The 24402-nt window shown below is 39.5% G+C and overlaps 2 protein-coding genes across 2 annotated transcripts in view; both read right to left on the bottom strand.

Annotated features, from left to right (window-relative positions):
* LOC128369231 (microtubule cross-linking factor 1) overlaps positions 1-12186 on the bottom strand; it is a 70417-nt gene extending 58231 nt beyond the window's left edge. The window contains exons 1-4 of the mRNA XM_053330236.1: positions 11576-12186; positions 11326-11488; positions 6972-7196; positions 6139-6297 (exon numbers count right to left, since the gene is read on the bottom strand). Coding sequence (XP_053186211.1) covers positions 6139-6297; positions 6972-7196; positions 11326-11488; positions 11576-12186 — 1158 coding nt within the window. The remainder of the gene's footprint in view (positions 1-6138; positions 6298-6971; positions 7197-11325; positions 11489-11575) is intronic.
* A 981-nt stretch (positions 12187-13167) lies between these two features.
* rab12 (RAB12, member RAS oncogene family) lies at positions 13168-23335 on the bottom strand. The gene is made up of 6 exons (XM_053330240.1): positions 22966-23335; positions 20976-21036; positions 18614-18752; positions 17865-17954; positions 16625-16729; positions 13168-15666 (listed from the first exon to the last, which is right to left on the bottom strand). The coding sequence occupies exons 1-6, from the start codon at positions 23189-23191 to the stop codon at positions 15559-15561; spliced, it is 729 nt and encodes a 242-aa protein (XP_053186215.1). The 5' UTR covers positions 23192-23335; the 3' UTR covers positions 13168-15558.
* Between the last annotated feature and the right edge of the window lie 1067 nt (positions 23336-24402).

The raw sequence follows: 24402 nt of genomic DNA, 5'->3' as shown, positions 1-24402 counted from the left end.
TATATTTGCGTTGAAAGGATTTGTTTTTTTCATATTTTGAGCTACAAGCATCATTATGAGGAGACATTAAAAGGTGGCAGCATCTTTAAACCTGCACCAGTGCTAAAAAATGAGTATCTTTTGAAAAGCTGAACATGCAGAAAGAAGCTCTATGGTTTTGCTTCCTTCCTTCATTTCAGTCTCTTAACAGTGAAAAAATCATAAAACATATTAACTCTAATTTATCATTTCATCATATTTGTATCCATTTTGAAGATGAAAATATTAGATTTCAAGGCTTTTTACAACAGCCAAATCTTGTCAGCTTTGATACTTATGATGCTTTAAATCAATAAAAAATCTGAAATATTGTCTCAAGATGAATCTGAAGATAGCATTTAAGATGACTTCAAATGTGTTTGACTTGAAATGCTTTAAAAATGTCCCGTGATGTTTCTCAGGATGATTAAATACACACTGATAGCTGGTGCAGTGTATACTCCAGGATGTCTTATGATTATAAAGTGGTAGCTTTGATACGTTGTGTAAATGAAACACTTGTGAAACAGTTTGCATGCATCAGAAAACCCATCCGCATGGAGGAGGAATTTCATTTTTCAAGGGTGTTAAACTTCAAAGGACGGCGCTTCAGAATTATAACACATCACTCCGGGGTTTCATGCAGAATTGATGATTTCCTCATTTGTTTTGTGTCAGTGATAGTTGGTTTGCCGGCAGGAGAACAATATCTCTGCTTCTAAAATGAGGTTTAGCTCATTTTGAATCTCACTCATTTTGACAACAACATAAGTATTGTTTTCATCAAGTTAAAACCATTTTTTTCACCTTTCATTCTTTTAAATTTAAGCAAAATCATAGAAATCACCAGAATTGAAGTTAAGTGGTCTCTACCTAAATATCTGTATATATATATTAATCTAAACACGTTCCACTCTCTATTATGTAAATGGTGAATATTTGCACATCAAGCAAACTGCACAGCCGCGGTGTGATGATAAGCTTTATATGGATGTGTGTCACTGCAGCAGATTTCGACTTCGGTCCCTATGCTACTCCTCTCCTCACGCCTGCTCTCCTTCCCATTGGTGGAGTCAGACACAAGATATTAACTAGGTCAATGAGATTCCTTCACATTCTTGCAACAGGGAACCACAGCAGAGCAAAAAATGAGAGGAAGAGGGGAAAGATATGAAGAGGAGGTGAGAAGCAGATATGAGAGGAGGATCAGGAGATTCTTCAAAGTCTCCATTTCTTCGGCTGAGATCTAGCAAGGGAAAGGAGCGAGAGAGGAGCACGAGGAAGGAGACGCTCTGACATGAAACAAATGATGTCTGCAGTGACTCTCACCGGCATTGTTGACAATGACTCATTAAGAATGCAGGCATTCCCCTCTTGTACCTTTGTAGTAGTGAAACACAACAACAAAAGACTGAAGGTTGAAGACACTCAGCGAAACCCTCAATTTCTACTTTTACATGCGCAAAGAAATCCCAACACTCGAATCAACACAAGAGCACAAGTTGACGCTATAAAGAACAACCTCTTCAGCTTAAATGGGGTTACAGAGAGAATTCAAGCAGACTAACATGATCACACTTTTAAGAGAAAACAACGAACTTCTGCTTTTGTATGATGTAAAATCCACTAAAAAATGCAAGGAAGAAGATGACGCATGATGTAAAAAAATAAAACGTGGTGACACTCGAGGAGGAGGTTACCGCTTTGTTCATTTAAGTATATTTGTCACTGTGCAGCAGCAATAACACAAAATAACTATTGTGGTATAGTTGCAGACTTGGTCCATTAACTTTTCTTCAAAACTTTCCGCCATTGTTGTCGCTGCTGACGTGCCTACTGACCCCATAACATCCTCATACTGCACCTACACTGCTAATCTACCGTTCATGTGTGTATTTCATCTTTGGGATACATTGTGTCGCAGGATATACGAGGCAGCCATCATGTGCACACCAACACATAGTTCAAAGCAAGTGTATCTCCAGCTTTTAACAACACACATTTTGATTTATACTAAATATAAATAATTTGAATCATTTTTAAGGCATTTGTTGGTTCTTAACTTAACTCATTCCAGATTTTAGTCATACATACATGATAGTAAACTTGATATCTTTGGATATCAAGTTTGAACTGTTGATCAGACAAATCAAGACCCTTGAATATGACACAATGGACTATGTGAAAATACAACAGGTATTTTTATATATTTTCTGGATTTTATAGACAATTAATGGATTATTTGAGAAAAAAATCTGCAGATTGATAATGAAAATAATCATTAAACCTACAGAGGCCAAATATTTTCTCCCCAATTAGTGCTGAAATGATTGGCTGACAATCAATTAACCATTAAATTATGAAAAAGAAACACCAAATGTTCTGAATTTAGCTTCTTCTTCTCTGTTTTGTATCACTGTGAATTCAATATCTTTAAGTTCTGGTCGGACCAAACAAGCCGTTTTAAAATGTCACATGGATATTTTTAAACACTTTCAGATATTTTATGAACTAAATGTCGATTAATGAGGCTAATTGCAAAACATTTTGAAAGATTTGCTCAAAATCTAAAATAATCACAGGTGTGTAACCTTCTACAAACTTCTACTGCCACCCCAATTACATGAAGACAAATTACATTGTATTTATTTTGCACATACAAAAAAATGGCATTTAAAAACAATCTATGACAATGTTGGTTTCCAGAAAGGTTACTGGAGATAATGTGGAGTCATTAATGTGAACAGTTTTCATTAGTGCTGCTTTCTACTGAGGAAACCGTCTGCATGACCAGATAACAGTGTAGCTAAAGTGAGTAAATGTTTTTTAATGTGTATTGTAATACCTCTGTATGTCAACTGAGGAAATCAGACATGAGTTAACGTGTTTACCTTACATTTTTGCCTTAATGAGAGATGAACTCATCACGGTGGACTGGGAACACCTAATAAATCACCTGATGCTCTTGTTATGCACGGTGACGTTTCATTAGTTCCATTTCATTACTTGTATCAGTAGGCCTATCTTCAAATGTCAGGGGAATAAAAAAAAAAAATCATATCTCGACCAATCACAGTTTGCCTCCACACTGACCACACAGTAGCGGACGCTGGCTGCCAGCAGCGATTTGCCCCTCGAGCCGATACTGTAATAACAGAAGGTCCTGTCAACCAACCTCCTAAACTGTTTAATATCAGGTTTGTGAGTTGTGGAGCTGTAGTGGTATCGCAGGCATACAGGGCCTACAGCCATCTGATTACAGCCATTCTCTGCCACTCTCTCTCTTTCTCTCTCTGTCTCTTTGTCTTTCTCTCCTGCTCTCCCCTCCCTTCAGAATTGCGCCGAAAACACGGCGGGTTGTTTTATAACAGGCCTTCTTGTTGGATTAATCCATGCAGGGGTGCCAATTTCTGAGCCAGAGTCACTCTGTGTAGCCTCTGATAGCAGAGCACAGGCACAGGGACAGGACAAGATGAGCTTTTTTTAAAGGCCAGAGCAGCTCACGCTACCAGGGTTGAGTTACCATTCTACCACTGTGGTAAGAAGGACAGGAAAAGTAATAATGGCTTTGTCTCTTAATGTGAAACCGTGAAGCTTACTTGTATTCAAAATGTATTTTACAAATTAACTTCACTAATAAAGAAGCTCCAAATGAGTGTGGAGGAGTTTGTGCTGCAGGAACAGTACAGGACACCTGAGTCACAATTTAAAATGTCTAAATAAAGCAGAAAGAAGCTGAACAACATTCTTATCAATAAGGCTCGCTCCTCCTCTCTCGTTTGTTGCTGAGATTTATCTCTGAGATTGAACAACTCTCAGAGCAGAGGGCAAATTGTTAGACGGTCTTATTGAAATTCATCCTTCACTAAACGGTCTTGGCATGTTTGTAAACACTCTTATCATCCCCTGCCATCATTAATAAAAAGAATAAAAAGGTCATCTGCTGTTAATTATGAACTTCACAGTCGTTAAAGACTTCAAACGTGAGAAAATGTGCCCTAACACCCGGAGAGAAGCTGTGGATTTCACACAACAAAATTTTCTGATATTTTTTCTCAAATTAGAAGCTATTGGGGGTGCTGCATAAATAAAAAACACACCTCGCTTAGGAGGGGGAGAGAGAGAGACACGGCGTCACGTGATGTTAAAGTGCAGATCCGGAGACGGCTTCTGTTTTTCTGGGACAAACCTCAGGGGGAACGCAAAAAAAAAAAAAAACTACATTCATTTGGAGCAGTTTTCTCTGACTGATCTCACCTCTTTCTCTGTGTACAAGACAGTCTGACATCCTGTAGTCCCATCACACATGCTGTAACTGTGTGCAGCAACCTATGAGTCAAGCTGTATCAACTCACAGTCAGCTACAGTAACAGAGCCCCCCGCTGTCTTACAGTCAGCTTTCATAGCCGTCACGCTGAGACGATCTCTGAGTTTTAAGTGCTGCACAAATTTAAAATACTCCCTCTCACCCATCATTTTCTTACAAAGGGTTACCAGCGGAGTTTGCATTTGCTGCATTAAGCACATCCAGACTAGACATGGATTTTCTGTCATCATCCAAACATGTGCAGCTTGGTCAAGTGTTGATGAGTGTCCTTTGAAAACAACAATGTTGCAAGACCTGACAGTTAAGGTCATAAACTGCTTCAGGGTATAGATTTTCAACCCAGAAGTGGACCCAGAGACATGTAAGAGAAAAAGAGCCGAGTATTATGGTGATGCTGTGACACACGTGACAACAGTAGAAGGAAAGAAGAAAAAAAAACACAGTGTCATCCTGTTGCCAAGAGAAATCCCCATCTCCATACTGACTGGTCTGGTATTAGCCTACTTTCTCTTTGTTGCCAGACGGCATTTTACCTGCTGTTGTCAAAATCGATTAGTCTAAGCAGCTGAACCCCGGCAGCACTGAGAATATCCTCTGCTCATCTTATTACCAGTTAGAAGAGACTTTACTTAAATGCCATGGGAGAAAACACTCTTCCACTGAGCGACATTAAAGAAAATGCTGACACAAAAGACAGAAGTCTGAATTTCTGTAGCGACAGTAGACCAGAAATAAGAAGCTCAAAGGACCAGAGAGTGTAGAGGAAGTGTAGAGAAAGGCTGCTAAAAATACTGATGCATTTCTCGTCCATTTGAGGTTTGGAAGCTGAAATGTTGGATCTAGACTGTGTCCTTTCATTCAAGGTGTTTTAATTAAAACACCACAAACAAACTGCTGTATACACTTATAAAATAATCCTGTAAAAGATCTGGTTTATACTCTGCAGATATAAACATAAAGAAAGAGGGTTGAGACCTCCAAAGGGCCACAAGATATATCTGTGAGGTTGCAAGAGGAGTTTATTTGTTCATGACTTTCCTCTGAAACCTTTTGATTGTGAAATACTAGAGGTAAAACTCTTCAGGGCGCCTAAAAACTAGGGAGCATCAATCTTTAGTTGAAGTGCTTGCAACTCAGACCTGGCCTTGCTTTTAAGGTAACGAAGTGATGGTCTAGAAGAAGCTGTTGAATCCACATAGATGTTTATGGGATCAGACTTTGAGTACTTCTTTTTTTTTTGCCCTGGAGGTTTTCTGGAAACACCTGAACTATGAAGTAAGTGCAACTTCGGTCTCAGAAGTAGCTCTTCTTGAATAGCATTAACACTGCATGCTTGACCCACCATCCCTTCTGCAGCTATTCTCCCAGGATGCAGCTGCAGAACAGAGAATGGACGGCTTGCTTCGATTGAGTAAGCACTTCAAAAATGACATGCACGTAAACTGAAGTTGCTAAGATAATCTTTGCATCACTGCACAAAGCGATTGTTTTGAGAAGGCTGTCGATGAGCCGGTAAGTGATTGATCAAATTCATTCATTCCAGTGACCCTGCTGATTAAGCCGCTGATCGCTATTGATTTTAAATGGCACCACATTAACTGAGATTTAACTTTGTCCATGTCTAATGCTCGTAGTTACGCACTTAGTTTACCATGCAGGAAATCAGTGACTTCCCTCTTCCACAGACAATACTGAGTTAAAAACACAGCTTTGTGTGCATGAAGGCAAATGCACAGTGGTGACCTGACACATCCCAACATTGTGCACCTCCATCACCACCAGCATCCTCTCACCTCTTTGGTCCTCTCCAGCTCGTTGTGCACCGCCTGTTTGGAAATCTCCACCTCGATGATCTTTTGCCTGAGCAGCTCGTTCTCATCCTCAGCTCTGCTGCGTTTGTCCTCCACGCTCTCCAGCTCGTTATGCAAACGCACCGACACATCTTTGGCCACCTGAGGTCACGGGGACAGACATATGAGCCTTTAACAGACACACACAATACACAATTTATACATAAATACACACCAATGCAGACATGCAGATATGAGAAAACATATCTGACAAAGTTTTTTTTCAGGCTTTCCTATAATTTTTGCTTTATTTCTTGTGACTTACTGTATTTTTATCTCTTCTAGGACTCCTGCAACATTTGTAGTATATCAAACAACTTTCGGTTGTTCAGCATTTTGGCTTTTGGCCTTTATCAGGGTCATCCATGACCCTGCGAACGCATGAGGATGACCCTGATTGGTCTAACATTAAAACATATGGCAAGCATTGTTGAAGTTTTGACATATTAAAACCATTTTCCCTTCTCCTTGGAAGTAGGTAAAGTTAAGCCAGAAACCTCCTCTCTTAGTCTACAGTATATGAAAAATTATGGATTTTATGTATTCAATCAATTAAAAAAAATATTTAAATATATAGAGCTTCCCACAGCTTTTCCCAAAAGATGTTGCTTTAAGAAACTTTGAGCCCTGATTAAAAGAAGAAACTGTTTTCAATAGTCTGAGTTCAGTGAAGATCTTCAAGGTCTCAAGATGATTCGAGGTTCTGTTTTAATGACTTTACCAATTCATTCACAGAACAGAAGCTGTGTATAGGAGATATAGACACTGTCACAGACCTTCAGGTCCTGCTCCAGACTGCGTAGCAGCTCTCCGTCCACGTGACCGGTCTGGGCGACTCGCAGGCTCTTCTGCTCGGCCTTCCGCAGTCGGTACTGGAGGATGCGGCAGTTCTTGTTGGAGCGGTCCAGTTCCCTCCGCAGCTCCTGCAGCTGGTAGACCTCCTCCTCCAGGTAGCTGTCTCGCATCTCCTCCATCTCCGCCCGCAGCTCGTCCACTTCATCCTGGAAGACACACAGAAGAAGAGAGGGCCCGGCTTAAACTCCAGTTTGATACCACTTCAACATTACTTAGTTGGTAAACCAGAGTTAACCCCAATTATCAGTGTAACGCTTTGCAGCTCAAAATCTATGTCATAAAAATATTACAAGGCTTTGTTTGGAATTTCTCCTCTTTTTTTAAGGGTTAAATAAATAGTAAATGTGAAAATGACTCATTATAAACAGCTAAATCTTGTGTTGCACCTGTCAGTTTTTTCTGGTTTCCAAACAGCAGCAAGTACTTTACATTTTTCTGTGTATATAAGTATAGAGGCAAGGGTTTAAGTATGAGGAGATATATGATGTAACCATAAGTGGTATTACTGTAAATTGAATTACTGTCAAATCCTGCTGTAGCTACAAGGCAGAAAAATATGTCTTTGTAATGTCACGCTCACAAGGTTAACTGATCTTTGAATTTGTGAGGTAGATTTATGGTACTTTAAATCCTTCTTATTTCTACAATACAAACGTGTTGGACAGAAGAAATCACACACTGATGATATTGATGTGCCTGAATCCTGAAGATGGTGCTTCAATAAAAGATCATGGTGTTATAAAGTTTTTATGCTTTTTTTCCTTAATAATCATGAAATTTGTGTTGTATTTGTGTATTCATCATCTATCAGAGATATCTCATGGTCAAAGCTGACGTTTTGGCTCGAGGGTTGTGCAATGGAGCAAAAAACCAAGGAGATTTTAAAATTAAGTGAAAAAACTTCTGAAGAGCCAGAAATTTCATGGCAATTTTCCTTGTTAGATTTTCATATTTCTTTTGTACAAAGAGACATTTCTTCCTGTGGTGCCTTTAAAGTTCATAGATCAGAGGATCACCAAACACATCAGGACTTTTCTTCTCTGCACCATGAAATTTCACAGCAGATTTCATATTTCATATACAGTCATCAGCTTTCATGAACTGAGTGTCTAAGATAGGAGGATTGAACAGACAGTAAAGCCCTTTGAGACAGAAATGTTATCTGTGATTTTTGTTCTATACGTAAAGAAGAAGATTAACTTGCCGTGAGAGTAACTAGTTATGGTGTGAATAGGACATTTTGGCCGAGTGGATTAAGGTGAATGCAAAAAATTATATTGATATTTTTCATATTCAGCAGTAGAACTTAATCTTTTTTTAGTTGTTTCAGGCATAAAGCTGATGTAAAGTAGATATAATATACCTTTGTGCATCGTGCTAATACTTTCATATGATTACATATGAGTCCCAGTAATGCAAGTGCTCTTAAAGCTGATGACGTAACATCACTAGTTGGCTTTAAGCGTCTTATCTCCTGGTCTGGATGCATTCATGTTCCCCATCTCTTTTGAAAATCAAACAACCCAGCTTTGAAAAAAAAGGGGGAAAAGAAGAAAATGAATCTATAGATAGTCTGATAGTTAAGAGTATCTGTTTGCCTCCCATCCTGAGGAGTCAGTTTGCTCAGTAGATTTCCCCTGGGATGGATATCGCAAAGGGCTTCACTGGCACCTGATGAAAAGACAATGATGCCGAAAGGGGAGGAGGGAGGAGTGTGTCAATTAATGAAAACTAAATCTATCCTCATTTGGAAAAGCACAGAGCTCCATTGTTATCTGAGGAGGGCCCTGGAGGAAGGAGCTAATGACCTCACGCAGGGTCGGCTCAATCGATGGCCAGGTTAAAAGCAGAGCCAGACGCAGACCAGCATCCTGGGAGAAGATATATTTAGAGAATATCACTTTAGTTTATGTGGACATGTACACTGAGTCATCACCAGTATTTAGTCGTCTCTATCTTTACTCAGCAGTCGCTTTGACTAGTTCCAAGGTTTATATTTTTACTGCTGCAGCTCGGACACAATTTAAACTGTAAACCTTTTGTTATTATTGATTTATGGGCCAATTATTTCTTAACTAACCAAACTTTTAGTCCAGGAGATGTAATAAATACTGACACCATGTGTCACAACAACTTCAAATGACTTGTTTAGTCCAACTAACAGTCCAACACTCATAGAGAATACATTTTCTGTCAAATATGACATTTGAGAGGCTAATGTTTGGTGTTTGTGCCTGAAAATGTGTTGAAATGATTACTAATCAATCATTAATCTTGTTTTTTTTTAATAAATTAATTGTTTAAGCTGTATTTTTTTGTAAAAAAACATCAAACTGAGATAAGCTGAAAAATTAAATGGCAACAATTTTGATATGGGTCTTATTGTTTCAGTAATTCTAATTTACTCAAAGGTTATTAAAATAGTTTTCTTTATCAAAAAAATAGAAATAATGTATGCTTCCTGCTTTTTTTGCTGTTATATCAGAGTAACATGAGTATCTTCAGGTTTCAGACAAACATTTCAAAGACATTATTTGAGCTGTGGGGAATATTTTTCACTATTTTCAGACACTTTATAGAACCATCAATTAACCAGTTAATCAATATATTAATCAATCACCTGTTAGTTGCAGCCCATAAATAAAACATTGTCTTGTTGGAGCAATGATGAGTCCACTAATCAATCTGCAACTCTTTTGATAATCAAGTTGAAGAAATGATTTCCAAAATTGCCATAATACCAAACATCTGCAGGTTCAAAGCTCTGAATTTGAATATTTTCTGCTTTCTTGGTCTTATATTACTTTTAATCTGATTTGTTTGAGTTTTTGTATGTCTTGGTTGGACAAAATGAGACATTTGAGGGAGTCACCTTGGACTCTGGGATTTTGCGTTTTTCACGATTTTCTGACCCAATTATTAATTTATCAATAATTCAAATAATCTGTAGATTAATAATTCATAAAAATAACTGTTAGGTGCTGCCCTAGATGCAATAACACAGGCTTAAATCACCTTTATGACCTGTGTCACACATCGACCCCATCTTTCCTTTCACTCTCCACTTCATGCAACCAAAAGACAGAATTCAGTAAAAACAAACTGATGCCCAGCTTAAAAACATAAAAATCAACATTTTCTCTCTATGTCTCTATGAGCAGCAGAAGTGGCAGCAGCAGGGGACTACCATACATTTTTGGGACATGGGGGGGAAGGTGGTTCACCCCTGAGACCCAGCTGGCAGACTGACAGCCAGGCGTAAAGCCATTACAGAGAGAGCCAGTAAAGCTGATTAACTCTCTTGTGTTTCCACCGAGCCAAGAGAGATAGACGTGGACATGCGTGGTCGAGTTTGAAATAATACTCCAAGTGACACGCAAATAAACCTGTCTCTCATCTCAAAAAAGAAAGAAAAAAACTGCAAGATTGTTTGCCGCATTATCTGTTTGCCTCCCCTCCCCAACTTATGGGGATAGCCTACTTAAGGAAAAGGGGGGGAGGGGGGGATCCTGCATGAAATACTCCTTCATGCAATAGGTGAAATACAAAAATGGCACTACTGATTTAGAGGCTACAATTAAGACATAAAACAATACATATTCATAATGTATCCTCTTAAATAGTCCATATTATTATCTGGTTGGTGTCAGTGCAGGTTTACACTGACTTAAAAAAGCTTGTGTACCCCAAGAGAGTTCAAAATGAATTAAAATGAGAGTACTGCATCTCTGAGTACAACGTGTTCATCATGTTTTCTGTCACAGAGAGGGACAAAATGTTGCGTCTCCCTGTCAAAACTTTGACAGCAACACGAATGGAAAAACATGGAAGTATGAGGACACAGCAGGGTGAAGCCACTTTCAATAAAACTCCCATCAATAAAAAAGGTCAAATCCGTGGGGAACCCCGGGAAGGTTAAAAAAGACGACATGATGGATGGAGAGTGGACAGAGGGACTCCATGAAGGATGACAGCTGGGAGCCAAGAAAAATGTGTTTAGATTATTTTAATTTATACATTTAGCTGATGCTTTAAATTAGTGAGCAGGTGGAAGTTGCTCAAGGACAATGTGTGATTAAAGGGGCTGAACTCAGGACGCTCCTGCACGGACACATTTTGGTTGTTCAGATGTCAGAACTGCTTTTGGACTCATTTTAACCTTAACAGCATTAAATGTATTGTTGGGAATCTCTTTTAAATCAAAGATGGGATAACTATGATTGCAGGATTTGATTCATCTGTAAATTACTGATAAAAAAAACCTCTGGATCTTACCTTGAGGTAGTCGTTTTCAGATCTTAAATCTTCAATTTCCCGCAGCAGGTCTTCCTCACTTACATCCTTGGCACCTGGCAGTTTGAATTGTGCGCTTGTTGAGGGTTTCTCCTGCTTGTGTTTCTCTCCGTGCGTCCCCGGAGCAGGATGAGCCTGAGACATGCTTCCCTTGGCGGAGGAAGCCTCGGTTGTGCGCAAAGGTGCAGCAGCAGCAGCAGCAGCAGCAGCTCCGGTCGTTTCTGCCCGCAGCGGATTATCGGCTCCCAGCTGATCCCGGTCACTGGAGCCGGTACCGGACTCTGCGTCGCTACTAGCGGCCGGTGCAAGCCTCTGCTCGTCAGACAGCGGCTCGGATGGACAGTCCGACAGATCTGAGCTGCTGTCCGTCTGGCTGACCGGGCCGGGAGGCGCTCCGGTCGGTACCCGGATCGGGGATCCATGGCTGACAGGGCCAGGGGAACCCGAGGCTAGTCTCCCCTTCTTGCCTTTGGCGAGGATCGGACTGCTGGTGCTGTCCGGTTTGATGCTGGCAGCTTTGGGCTCGGCTGCTGCATGCTGGGGAACCTTTGTGGGCTTTTTCGTGACAGCAGACTTGGTGTTACTTTTGACCGTGGCTGATTTCTCTTTCAACCCGGTTATGATGCGTCTGGAGCGGTTTGGATGGGGTAAGGGCACCGTGGCAGACTGCTGCTGCTTGTTGAGTTTGGGGGATTTGGGGACGATGGCAGGTGGTTTGGTGGAGCGAGAGTGCACATCCTTGAGGAAAGGTCTGGCCGGGGAAGGCGCTCGGTTCAGTCTCTTCTTCTCCAGCTGGTGGTTCTGCGGTTTGGTGTCGCTGCCAGAGCCATTGGAGCTCTCCATTATACACCGACACCGGCAGCAGGAGGGCGATGAAGGAAACGATCAATCCACAGCACCGCGGAAAATCTCGGACATGCGACACCAGAAAAACAGCCAGGTTTCACTACCTTCTTCCTTGTCGGTCTAGAGATGCGCATCCTGCGTTATGCTTGTCAGTTTTACTCCATCTCGTCTGCATTCACCAGGTTGTCATTGTAGTCCCCTCTGCCTGTAGTAGCCCCCGAGGAGGAAAAGCTGCAATAAAACAGGGATTACTGGGACGGATGGGATGACAGACAGGTTGCATCTGTAGACAGGGTTTGTAAGGCTCAAGTTAAGAAAGAGGAGTCAGGAGGAGTCACGGCAGCCCTCTTCTCCTCCTGCAGAACGAGTCTCCATCCCTCTGTGGCAGCGGGCTGTGAGTGCTGCCTGGGCCCCCGTGTCTCGTACCCCTTCCTTCCTATCTGACACAAGATCTGCAATCGCTGCGGTGTGTGTGTATGAGAGAGTGTGTGTATGTGTGTGTGTGTATGAGAGAGTGTGTGTGTGAGGCTCGACGCCCGTGATTTTCTGCGGGGCGCATGCGCTGCTGCCTCTCAAGCACCCGAGCACACCCCTTGTTTTCTCTGGGACCAGGTCTGACACGCTTTGGTGCGCATGCCCTAATGACACACACACACACACACACACACACACACACATACAATTGGCTATACAACCACCTTCACACAGGGAGCAGAGATGCACCTTCCATATGCAAAATCTTGAAAACATCTTATGTTGAATAGCACTAAAACACATCCTCAAATCCCACTCCTCAAGAAAACATTTCAAATCTGTAACCTTCTATAAAGTAAAAAACATCACTTCTCCAGGATCCCTTTAATGGCTTGGACCTCTGTAGTGAAAGAAATGACATGCAAATTATCATTTTGGGTTCCTGGAGTCCACACATGTTACTTTTGGAAAGACTGAAAGAAAATCAAGACCATAATCTGGTAATAAATATAGATATCTTTAATTGCATTTCATTAGTTCAAGAATGCCACATGTTATAAATACCACAAATCTGCTTTAAACATGCCAAAACTTTTCAAAAGACTTAGAACAGGTTTTTATACCAAGTAGCGTCTTCCATTTTTAAATGATACACATTTCAAATAAAAGCATTTTTAAAATGTATATTTAAAACACTGAGTAGTATAAGGCTTGGGTATTAAAACAAAGACCACAGGGTTAGTGCCAAATGCTAAAAGTCAGAGGGGACAAATGAAAAGGTTTCATTCTTTAAAAAAAGAAATAAACAAAAGTCATGTTCTCTCATTTTCACAACTCCCCATTTCAAAACACTTTATATAAGATAAAATTGCAAGACTGCAGATTATTTGTATGTAGGGTCTTTTGCTGGCTGATATCTTTATTGCAAGATGTGCATTGATGTCAGTGATAATTTTATTAGCGCCGTATTTTGGTATGAAACTTTTCAAAACACAATAAGCTGTTTTAAGTCCAGAGAAGCTTGACCTCAAAGTAAAAAAAAAAAAAAAACACAATTAACTGATAGTGAGTCAATTAGAGTCATTTCAAATCAGGTCCTTTGAATGGGCTTCCTCACTCTCACACTTGGGCTTTTACTTCAACATGTAAAAACAAAATCAGACATGTCGCTCACAGTGCTACATTGCTATAATTGCAATAAATTTCACAAGAAAGACGGAAGAATTAAATGATCATTAAGGTCTATGAAAACAAAAACAGGAGGGCTTAACATGCATAGCCTAGTATCTTTTTAAATGTGCAAGTACTGGTCCGTAACAAACTGCCAAACCATGAATTCAAAATTGCTAATCTCCTATATAAAAACCTTGGACTTCCCCATCAAAAGCAGGATCTTTAAGAGAAGCTGCTTTCATTAATTCATTATGAAATTCTAGGCGTATCAAGTCTGCGATAAAAGCCTGACAAAATGAGCAGATATGAGCCAATTAAAACTTCCTGAGTCATTCAAATACGAAACAAACCTTCCTGCACTTTTCTCTCCCCTCCTCCCAAGAAAAAAAGGGAGAATCACACAGACATCTCTAAGCTGTATCTGAATTCAAAGGAAAACAACAAAAACACTTGCAATATTAGTAAGAAAAGCAAAACAAAAGGCTAATACCATGTGTTTGTGTGTGCACTAGCTCTTGCACATGGAGAATGCCCCCTGTGAAAAACACCCAATCCCTCAAAGACTACATTACCCATCTCTCCTTGCCTTTCCATTCAACAGGGTGTGGAAGAAATCAGAGTGGCCGCTACAGAGGCAACATTGATCTTTATTAGTGCTAAACTACAAAGTTGTGTACTTTCTTCTTCTTCTGCTGCTGCCTCTCGCTACAGTTCAGCATGTCAGCTTAACTAGGTAAGATGGATTGTAGTGCAAAACATTACAATTTTTTTTTTCTTTTAACAAAGGTGAAATGAGCTGTTCCAGCCACTTAACGCTTTAAGGCAAAAAAAAGGAATATAAACTGATATGATCGCCATCCCACAACCACCAAACAGCTGGCCGAAAAAAAGGGAAGAAAAAACAAAACTGCACCATGTCCAGTCATTACAGCAACACGCCTCCGACCGCGTATCACCATATTTACATCACATCAATAAAAAGAAAAATCATGTGCTTTTGTTTACCTCAAGTCCACTTAACACTTGGTAATGCTACCTATTAATAGTAAGAATATAAAACTACTGTACCAAGACCCAGAATGTCATCATCTAAGCTGAGATGTGAGATATTCGTTATCCCTTTTCTGTAAAGCAGAAAAGAGATAACCTAAAGAGTGTCGGGGCAACTCAGACAATATCAAACTTTGTGTACAGTATTTGTGATGACTTTTTTTTTTTTTTTTTTTTTAAAGAAAACAAAAAAAAGAACAAGCTTTAAGGCCCTCTGTAATCCCTCTCCTTGTAAATGTGCAACGGCTACCGGAGGGCTCTCTACCTCAAAAAAAGGCACCTGCGTGGGGCACAGCTAGCCTAACGGTCCGAGGAATGAGGTAGTCTGGGTCAAGTGAAGACAGACAGGTGGTAGGAAGTGGGTGATTCACCGGGCCTAAGTGTTAGTGTAGTACATGTCAGAGTGTACAGTTACAAAAACGGGAGAGGAAACAGGGGTGTATGTCATAATACTGCTTGTTAAGAGAGAGTCTGTGCATCTTACAGCAGCAATCAACAATTCCCAAAATGCTGCTGTGTGCTGACCCCTGGTGGCCAGATTGGTACTTTGCATGTGTGAGCTGAGTTTCTGTGTGTGTGTGTGTGTGTGTGTGTGTGTGTGTGTGTGTGTGTGTGTGTGTGTGTGCGTGTGTGTGTTTAGGGTGGGGTGGGAGGGGGAGACCACTCTGACTCTCAGCAACAGCGCATGCGGGGAGGGGGCAACTCCGGAGGCACTTCCGGTTCAGGTTGCAGAGACAGGACACTGTTGGAAAGCTCCTTGTTGGTAATTTCCAAAGGCATCTGTAGTTTTAAGGAAGAGAGAATAAAGTCAGAAAACATGAACACACTCTCAGGTTTAGATATGCTGATGTGCATACTGACTCAGTGGGTGCAGCATTAGAAAAAGCTTCAGTTTTTAACATAACCAAGGGATCAAACGTTGAAAGTTCAGATTAAACTGCATTTTGAGAGTATCTAACTTACACATTGTAACATATTCTGGGTGAAACAGGATAGACAGGAAGGACATCATGTTGGGAGGATTTTGATTTGAACATTGAAAAGTGGAAACGTCATAATGAAAGTTGACGATAGGGTAATGGGTGGATGTCATGATATTGGGGACTGTTTGACTGGGGATGTGATCTTACAGGGTAAAGTGGTATTTTTCATTTCCTCATTTCAAAAGAATCACAACATGTTTGTAATAGTCCTGCTTTATCCCACAGAGAAGTGCTCTGAAAAAAACACTATAAATGTTCCTTTCTCCTTACTGAGGAAGAAACAAAGGGAGAACTCTTTAAAACAGGCTTAAAATCTTCCAACAAATAATTTTGTCAAAATGAGAGCCACAAAGAGAGAATATGATTGAAATGATTATTACTGTAATAATCTTTAAAGTTTCCTGCTAATTGGAGGAACAACCAAATTAATATGATGTGTCATTTGCACATGTTGGAAAAATAGAGAGACAGACTAGGTTGTTACACCAGTGGAAATAATCACAGTTACTTATTTTTGTCAACATATTATTTTCTATGCAGCTTCAAAAAGGTTTTATGGGAAAAAATGCTGGAAATATCTTTTATTGGCTGATATGTTGCAATGAGCTCATATGCTGGATGATTGGAGATATGCTGTAACTGTAAAATGTCCCCAACAACAAATATAATGGCCAAATTTAAAGGATCCTTATGTATCATTATCAGATTTTTAAACCCCAAAAAGCAGTATTGAGTACTAATGATAATACACCCACCTTGCTAAGGATGTCATCAACAAGCTTCAGGAAGATCTCATCCACGTTAAAATTATCCTTGGCACTGGCTTCGCAGAAGCGCATGCCACTTATTCGAGAGGCAAACTGTAACACAGAAAGGTGTAAAAGTATCATGAGTGTCAGCTGTTTTATTCCAGGCAGTGGGAGCAGGAAGAAAAGCTGACTGATGAAGCACAAACTCCACCAACACATGGAAACTATGCACAAGTTTTCCCTCTAGATTTAGAAGAATGTTTAAATAAGCAACTTAATCATACAACCCTACAGAGGAAGATTCATTTACACAATGATATCAAAGACAATAAAGTTTTTACTCTTATGTGTTTTTCTGTGATGAATTCAAAATTATAAAAAGGACTTTTGTTATTAATTCAATGCTATAGTTTGCAACTGAACTTGTAAGATGTTCTTGTCGTAAACTCCTTTATTTGTTTACTTATCAACACAAATAAGTGCCTATTGTTCTATTGTTTGTTCTTTGAGATATGTGCAATTTACAGAAACTAAAGCCATTTTCATACATGACCTCCAGACAATATCCTGAGAATCAAATTCAGACATTTTCAGGAGATGCCCTTTCATACATGTAGCACACAACAGGAGTTGAGTTCTCACTTACTGAAAAAACTTAGGTGTGGATGAGAGGTGCAGAAGGCAGGACATGATGGAAAAAGTTCACTATGGTTGTAATTCAGCGTTTTAAAGCTTTTCAGACATGAAACAGCTTTTATTTTAAATTACAGGATGTCCTCTCTCCCATCAGTGCTAGCTGCACAGCGGAGCGTTCAGGCCCAGTTAAAACAATGTAGCGTAACTGGCTGCGTTTATCCAGCACTGGACGCACATGTAAAATAGCAGCTGTGAGATGAGAGGGGAGATGATTGAGATGTCGTACTTGAGCTCATGTTCTGCTTGTTCCAACAGTTGTTTGATAAATTGCTCGTATTTCTCCCTCACCGCCAGATTTTGTTGCATTTACAGCAGCGAGCAGGTGTGAATTCTCTGTTGTATTCACACATGGGCTCAATCAGACATTACACAGACTTTGTATTAGGGAGCTGGCAGGGTAAAGTCTGTTTAATGTGCGATCCGACCGATTTGGACATTTGCGTCCACACGTACAGCTCCTCCAGGTAATGTTAGGAAAATTTCAGGGTTGCAATGAATGTGTGGAAACGGGTTTAAGAATGTGGGTCAAACAGTCGCGTGTTGAACTCACCCTCTCTCCCTGCTGTCTGGAGATGATGCGATCAGTCTCACAGTCAAGCTTGTTCCCGACCAGGAGAAGCTCTGCTTCCTCTGAGGCGTACTGACACAAAACAGAAAGCAGAGAGGAGACAGGTCAGGAAATCATCAACATCCCATTTCATATGAGTCAAACTGGATTACTGTAATGTCATTTGTTTAGTGTACAGTCTCTATGAAAACTGGCTCTACAGTAGAGCAGCTGAAGGGGGAATTTCATGAGTAAAAATGTCACACTGACATGTGTAGGTCGTAGATATTTTTCTACACAGTAAGTTTAAATTCAATTTTATTTCATATAGTTTGGAAATGTTACAACTCAAAACTTAAAAGTTAAAGTCTGGTGAATTTACAGTAAAGTTACAGTAAAATGACTTCTTTACTGTTTGATCTGTTTCTACATGAACCATGTGAGAGTGGAACATGCCATGAGTGCTGAATAATAATTTGAACATAAAAATGAGGAATCAGATAATGAATTTGAACCTATTGGGAATGTAAGTTCTGCTGACTGAAACAGAGTTGGCGCCTTACAAAACACCTCTAGCTCATGTAACTGCTGACAAAGCCAGCGAGTGTGAAGACAAAAGGCAGAACTGCAAGATGAATTTTATTGGATGTTTGGCAGAATTTCTGCCTGAATCCGCCAAATGATTTTTGTCATTTTACAAGAGGAAAAGCTTGATTAAACATAATATCTGACATGTTTGAGAGTTTGTTTACCTTGTCTATCATTTTCATCCATTTGGGAAGGTCTTCAAAGGTCTCCTGCTTCGTGATATCATACACTAACACAATTCCCTTGGCACCTCTGTAGTAGGCTGATGTGATGCTGTTGAACCTCTCCTGGCCGGCTGTGTCCCTGGAAAAAATGAATTAGAGCTAATATGATTAAAAGTCAGCACAGTCCCAAGAGCGTCACCAACATTTTTGGAATACCAAACAGCTGATTGACTGATTTGATCAAAGACATTTTTCATTCATTAGAGACGTCTTTGACTAATGGTCTCATGATTAAAAAAAGAAACAGTTTAAGAACAAACAGAAGAATCAGTTCTGCAACTCATTCATAAATTTAATGTCATTAATCAATACTGGTGTTAATTTAGCTTGACAATGTTCTGTTTTCTTTAATTAGTATATACACTATTCACTTTAAAAAACTGAATCATATGTGTGAAATCTGGTATCATCATCATCATCATCATCATCATCATCATCATCATCATCATCAGGAGGTATCTAGCTAAAAACTCCAACATCTGAAGAGTTTGGTTCCAAAATGAAGCATCTACAATTTGAAGAAAAATAAGATCTCAAAGTTGTTAGCTCTAGAGCTGCAACAATTAATCAATTAATCAATTAATCAATTAGCTGATCAACAGAAAATTAATCTGCAACTATTTTGATAATCAAATAATGATATATTTAGTCCTTTTTTAAGAAAACAATCGCTAAAAATTTGCTGGTTGCAGCTTCTCCAATGTGAGGATTTGAAGCCTTTCTGAGTCATATTTGAGAGTAAACTGAACATACTAATGTAATAAAGATTTTGGACTGTTGACCAGATAAAATCAGACATCTGAAGACGTGAACACAAGCTTTTTGAAATCATAATGGGCATTCTTCACCATTTTCTGACATTAATAGACAAAGCAATTAATAAAGAAAATGATTAGCAGATTAATTCATTATGAAAACAAATGCTAGTTGCAGCTCTAGTTAGCTCGAGTCTTTTTAAAGCAATGTTAAAAGTTAAGTTAAAAAGACTGTTTAAAATGAGATCCACAATATTCCCCAAAATAAATTAGACTGCATTTTGGAAGTTAACTCTTATGAGTGTAAATCTATTTTCTAGTGTGTCTGTGGATTCATTTGAAGTTTTGTTACGCTACGATTCATCTGATCATCTGAGTCTGGGTTAGCAGCATGACAAGCAGTTTAAAGCTCACACTCACAGTGCGGTGTTACTGTACCTTCAGCCAGCTAGTGTCTCCCTGTCTCCCTGTGAGTCACAGTCAGGCTTATGAAGCAGAAGAGTGGACAGATATAGCATCACAATGGCGGGGGTTAGGGTGCAGCAATGACGGAGCTTGATGTGTGCACTTCAACATGACAAGACACGCCACACTGAGAGCGGCCATCCTGATCGGACAGTTCGAAGAGGGGGTGAGAGGGTGGTGGTGGGGGGGTGGGAGTGGACAAAATGGGATGTGGTAAAGGGGAGATGGGATGTGGTGGTGGGACGTTGGGTGGGGGGAGGGGGGGGTGTTAGTTAACAGGACAGATGCGTAAGTGAAACAAGCGATGGATTCCCACGTTTAAGCCCAGAGCTCTCACACACAATCAATGCAGTCACTTTACCATCAGCTGTGTATCACTATTACATTTTTAATTAACATGTATATTTTCACTAATTATGAGGCCAGGGGAATACTAAAGTTAACAACAATAGAGCCTAATGTGACCAAAACTAAACTTTTAAATCAACTGTTGAAATCTTTAGGCAACAATATGGTGAGTAAGATGAGTTTGTGCATTTATTTCTCCAGAGGTAGGGGTTAAATATTGCTCTCATGCTCTCGGGTTTGATTAAGACTAAAAACATTTAATGGCATGTCATTAGTGGATGTTAAAAAAAATCCCATCACACTCAACCAAAAAAAAAAAAAAAATTGGTTAGCTGTGATGCCAGTAACCAAAGTCAAAGCCCAAATCAATTAGACATTTTCTTTTTATTTCATTTAATTTGACCAATACAAGAAACTGAAGAAACATCTGTGCTTGTATTGGAGAATTTGCACAAAATACAAAGAAATTGTTAATTGTGGATGAAACATGTTTTGACTTTGCAAAAACATACAACAGTGTAATCATTGTACTGTATGTAATCATCCTTAACACATGTAAGAAAATCCTATCTGCACCTGTTTTTATCTACTACACAAAAGTTGAGATGCATCCAAGAAAGCCACCAGATGTTGTTTTTTCTTTGTTAGGGCGACAGGACAGATGGAAAGACACAGAGGAAATGCACCGTGCAGAGGAGTAATGGCATCCAAAGACTTCTGTCCGGTCTACTCACCATATCTGTAGTCGAATCTTCCTCCCTCTCAGCTCAACCGTCTTGATTTTGAAGTCAACTCCTGTGAGGGGGAATCGGAATAAACATGTGGGCATGTAGCAGCATTTCCTGTTTGTTTTTGCTTTATGTAGCCATAGATCTGGTGGGTTTTGGCCCCAAGCTGCAGAGAAAATCTTCTCTTTGAAGGTTATGAATTGAATATTGTTGTAAATATTAGAGCTGCAACAATTCATCTTTTAGTTGCCAATTATTAAATTAATCACCATCTATTTTGATGATGAATTATTCGTTTGGAGTCATTCTTTAAGAAAAACTATTCCACATTCTCAAATTCCAGCTTCTCCATTGGGAATATTTTCTGCTTTTTTTCCCTCTTTTATGACAGTAAACTGAATATCTTTGGGTAGTGGGCTGTTGGTCAGGACAAAACAAGACTTTTGAGGGAGTTATCTTGGACTTTGGGAAACAGTAATTGTCATTTTTCACCATTTTTCTGACATTTTATAAACCAAACAACTAATCTTTTTATCAAGAAAATAATCAACAGATTAATGTTTTATTCCAGCCCTATGATACTGTTATTTGAGTTCCACATTTGGTTTATTTGGTTTTATAGCTGCGAAACACTGAATACTTGTGTCAGTCTATGATATCAAAGAAACTGTTGTGTTAGTAAATAACATTATCGTTATTATGTTCTCCGTCATCAGAAGATTGCAACACTAACGATGGAAAGTTAATACTACCTGGAAGCTGTGTAACAAGAATGACAGGACACAAAATGGAGCTCTGCCATAGCAGCTGCCTGTGTGTGTGTGTGACTATTTTGGGATGAGAGCCGTTTACTCATATCAACATACAAACATGTCCTGTATATTTTTAGCAGGCAGGATCCATAACCACGGCAAAACAATCTGTCACATGGCACTATTCATGTCAATAAATTACAGTTTATGCTGCAATTAACAATTATTTTCCAATATTAATTCATCTGCTGATTATTTTCTCACTTTACCAATCAGTTGTTTGGTCAAAAAATGTCCAAAAATGGTGAAAGAAAGTGACAATCACTGTTTCTCAAAGCCTGGGATGACTACCTCATATGTCTTGTTTTGGTCACAATCCAAAGATATCCAGTTTACTGACATACAAGAATGAAGAAACTGGAAGGAAGGAAGGAAAATATTCACAATTGAGAACCTGGAAACAGATAATTTGGACATTTCTTTATAATAAATAATTCGATTAATTGACAATCAAAATAGTTAGTGATTAGTTTGATGGTTGTCAACTGTTGCAGCTGTACTTGTGTTCTTTATATAGACATATTTACAGTGGTAGCTGTGTATAGAAATGTGGAAAAAATGCCTCCTCAGAAATAGTGTACAGGATGGGATATGACTAATACTGACACTTAAAATAAACTAAACAGGCTCATCAGTAGTAATATAATTACTGCACTGCTACAGATCCATGTTACACAGGCAAGAAGTTACAGACACTCTTCTTTTTACTGTGCTGGGTTGTTAGCAGGATTAAATATACACCAGCCACCTCAAAAACACTTTAACAAGTACTAAACATGTGTGAGGAGGGTCACAACAACATAATCTAATGGCTCAGAGAGTTTTATAAGTACACCTAGAGGAGTGTTATTGTTAGCTTAAGTTAGCTACAGCAAGTAGTGTAACCTCTATTCAGCCCCATTGACCTGTAAAATATGAGATAATGTTTTCCACACAGGCTGTAAAAAAAGTAAAGCTTTACAACATTCAGTCCTTAGTGGGATAACAGAGAAGTAGCTTTCCTCCAGCAAATAGACGAAGCCCTGTCACTGTGTAATGCCATAAAAAGCCTTTCCTCCAACAAATAGACGAAGCCCTGCCACTGTGTACTGTCATTAAAAAGCCTTTCCTCCAACAAATAGACGAAGCCCTGCCACTGTGTACTGTCAGTGAAAAGCAAACACACAAATACGTCTTGTCCTCACCTACGGTCGACTTGCAAGCTTCGCAGAAAGTGTCGTCGGTATATCTCTCCATGAGGCTGGTTTTACCCACACCACGGGAGCCAATGATGATAATTTGAAGTTTAAAATCAGCGGGTCTTGGTGGCATCTTCCTGCGGCGGGACTGAGCTCCCATAGCGGGGGAAGAGTTGGCGGAGCCCCCGCTGCCGCCGGCGGCCCTCCGCGGGATGTCATACCTCGGATCCATCAGTAATTCCACATTTGGGATTAAGAAAGAAGAATAAACGAACTGGTATAAACTGATATACGACTGACACGACTTGCTATTTCCAACTTTCTTTTGTCTCTGTGTAAGTTTGGGAAAGTTGTTGTTGTTCAGCCATTAGAGACCGGTCAGCCCAACTCTTCTTCTTCTGCTGCTTTTTTAACTGCAGTTGGCAACCAGCCTGTGAGAGACATACTGCCCCCTGCTGCTCCGGAGTGTGGACAAAATCATAGAAATACTTCAATAACCTTTAATGCTTTAATATTTATTGACCAGAATATTCAGGAGCCTATGAGCCATGCTAGGAGGAAATAAGCTGGGGGAAAAAATGTTGGGGGAAAAACTTGCATGCTCACCCGAAAGTTCTGTGGGCTCATAAGAAAGTTTTGCACATTCACCAGAGTAGGTCTTTTGCTTGTGCAGTGAGCATAAGATGTCTGGCACACAGAGGAGATACAGAAATCTGCTCTCAGTTTTTTGACTTTTTCCTCCAATCTTTGATTTTTGGTGAAATATTGCATCATTTTAACTTTTACTGAAATTAAACCATTCATGAAATTAAGAGGGAAAAATCACTGTTTGATGGAACAACTCATAGACATCTGAAATGTGACCCTGACTACACATTGTTTTTTGTAAGAGGTTAAATGCCAAAAAGGTTGTAGACTGCTGGTTTCATCTTTAACAATATGTTGTTATGTTAAGTGTGTATCCATTGTGTCAAATCTTCATCTGAAAAATAAGTAGAGCTGTCAAATAATTATAGTGGAGTAGAAAGTACAATATATCCCTGCAGTCAGCCCACCAGCTCCTTCATTAGGTACACCTGTGTAATCTAATTCAATCCAATACAACAGCTCTTCCATAAATTCTACTTTTTAAAAAATGTATACATTATCAGTTTTTCCCGACATTGTCAAAAAGGTGATAATTCTACTTTATGTATATTACTGAGGTTGTAGGTGGTGTACTAGGGTGAATTCTATTGACTAGTGTTCCTAATATTGTTCCTATTATGTTAGGAACATCAGTCAATACCTCATTACACCACCACTACAGTCTCAGTAATAAAGCAGAATCATTGTCTTTCCTGAAATTTGTCAACAAAAATTTAAAATGTATAAACTTCGTTGATGTAGACTTTATAGCAGGGCTGTTGTATTGTGCTCACAAACTGTTCTCTCTCCTGCCTT

Source organism: Scomber japonicus, chromosome 12, assembly GCF_027409825.1.
Source record: "Scomber japonicus isolate fScoJap1 chromosome 12, fScoJap1.pri, whole genome shotgun sequence".
NCBI classification, from domain to species: domain Eukaryota; kingdom Metazoa; phylum Chordata; class Actinopteri; order Scombriformes; family Scombridae; genus Scomber; species Scomber japonicus.
Note: the sequence above shows the minus strand (reverse complement) of the source record. Positions and strands in the feature narration are given on the sequence as shown.

What these genes read in the sequence shown, in the direction of transcription:
- rab12 (XM_053330240.1), bottom strand. Translation starts at nt 23,191, where the DNA reads ATGGATCCGAGGTATGACATCCCGCGGAGGGCCGCCGGCGGCAGCGGG. An exon ending in AGCTTGCAAGTCGACCGTAG is followed by an intron (nt 21,037 to 22,965) that starts GTGAGGACAAGA and finishes TCCCCCTCACAG; the next exon opens with GAGTTGACTTCAAAATCAAG. An exon ending in AAGATTCGACTACAGATATG is followed by an intron (nt 18,753 to 20,975) that starts GTGAGTAGACCG and finishes CATTTTTTCCAG; the next exon opens with GGACACAGCCGGCCAGGAGA.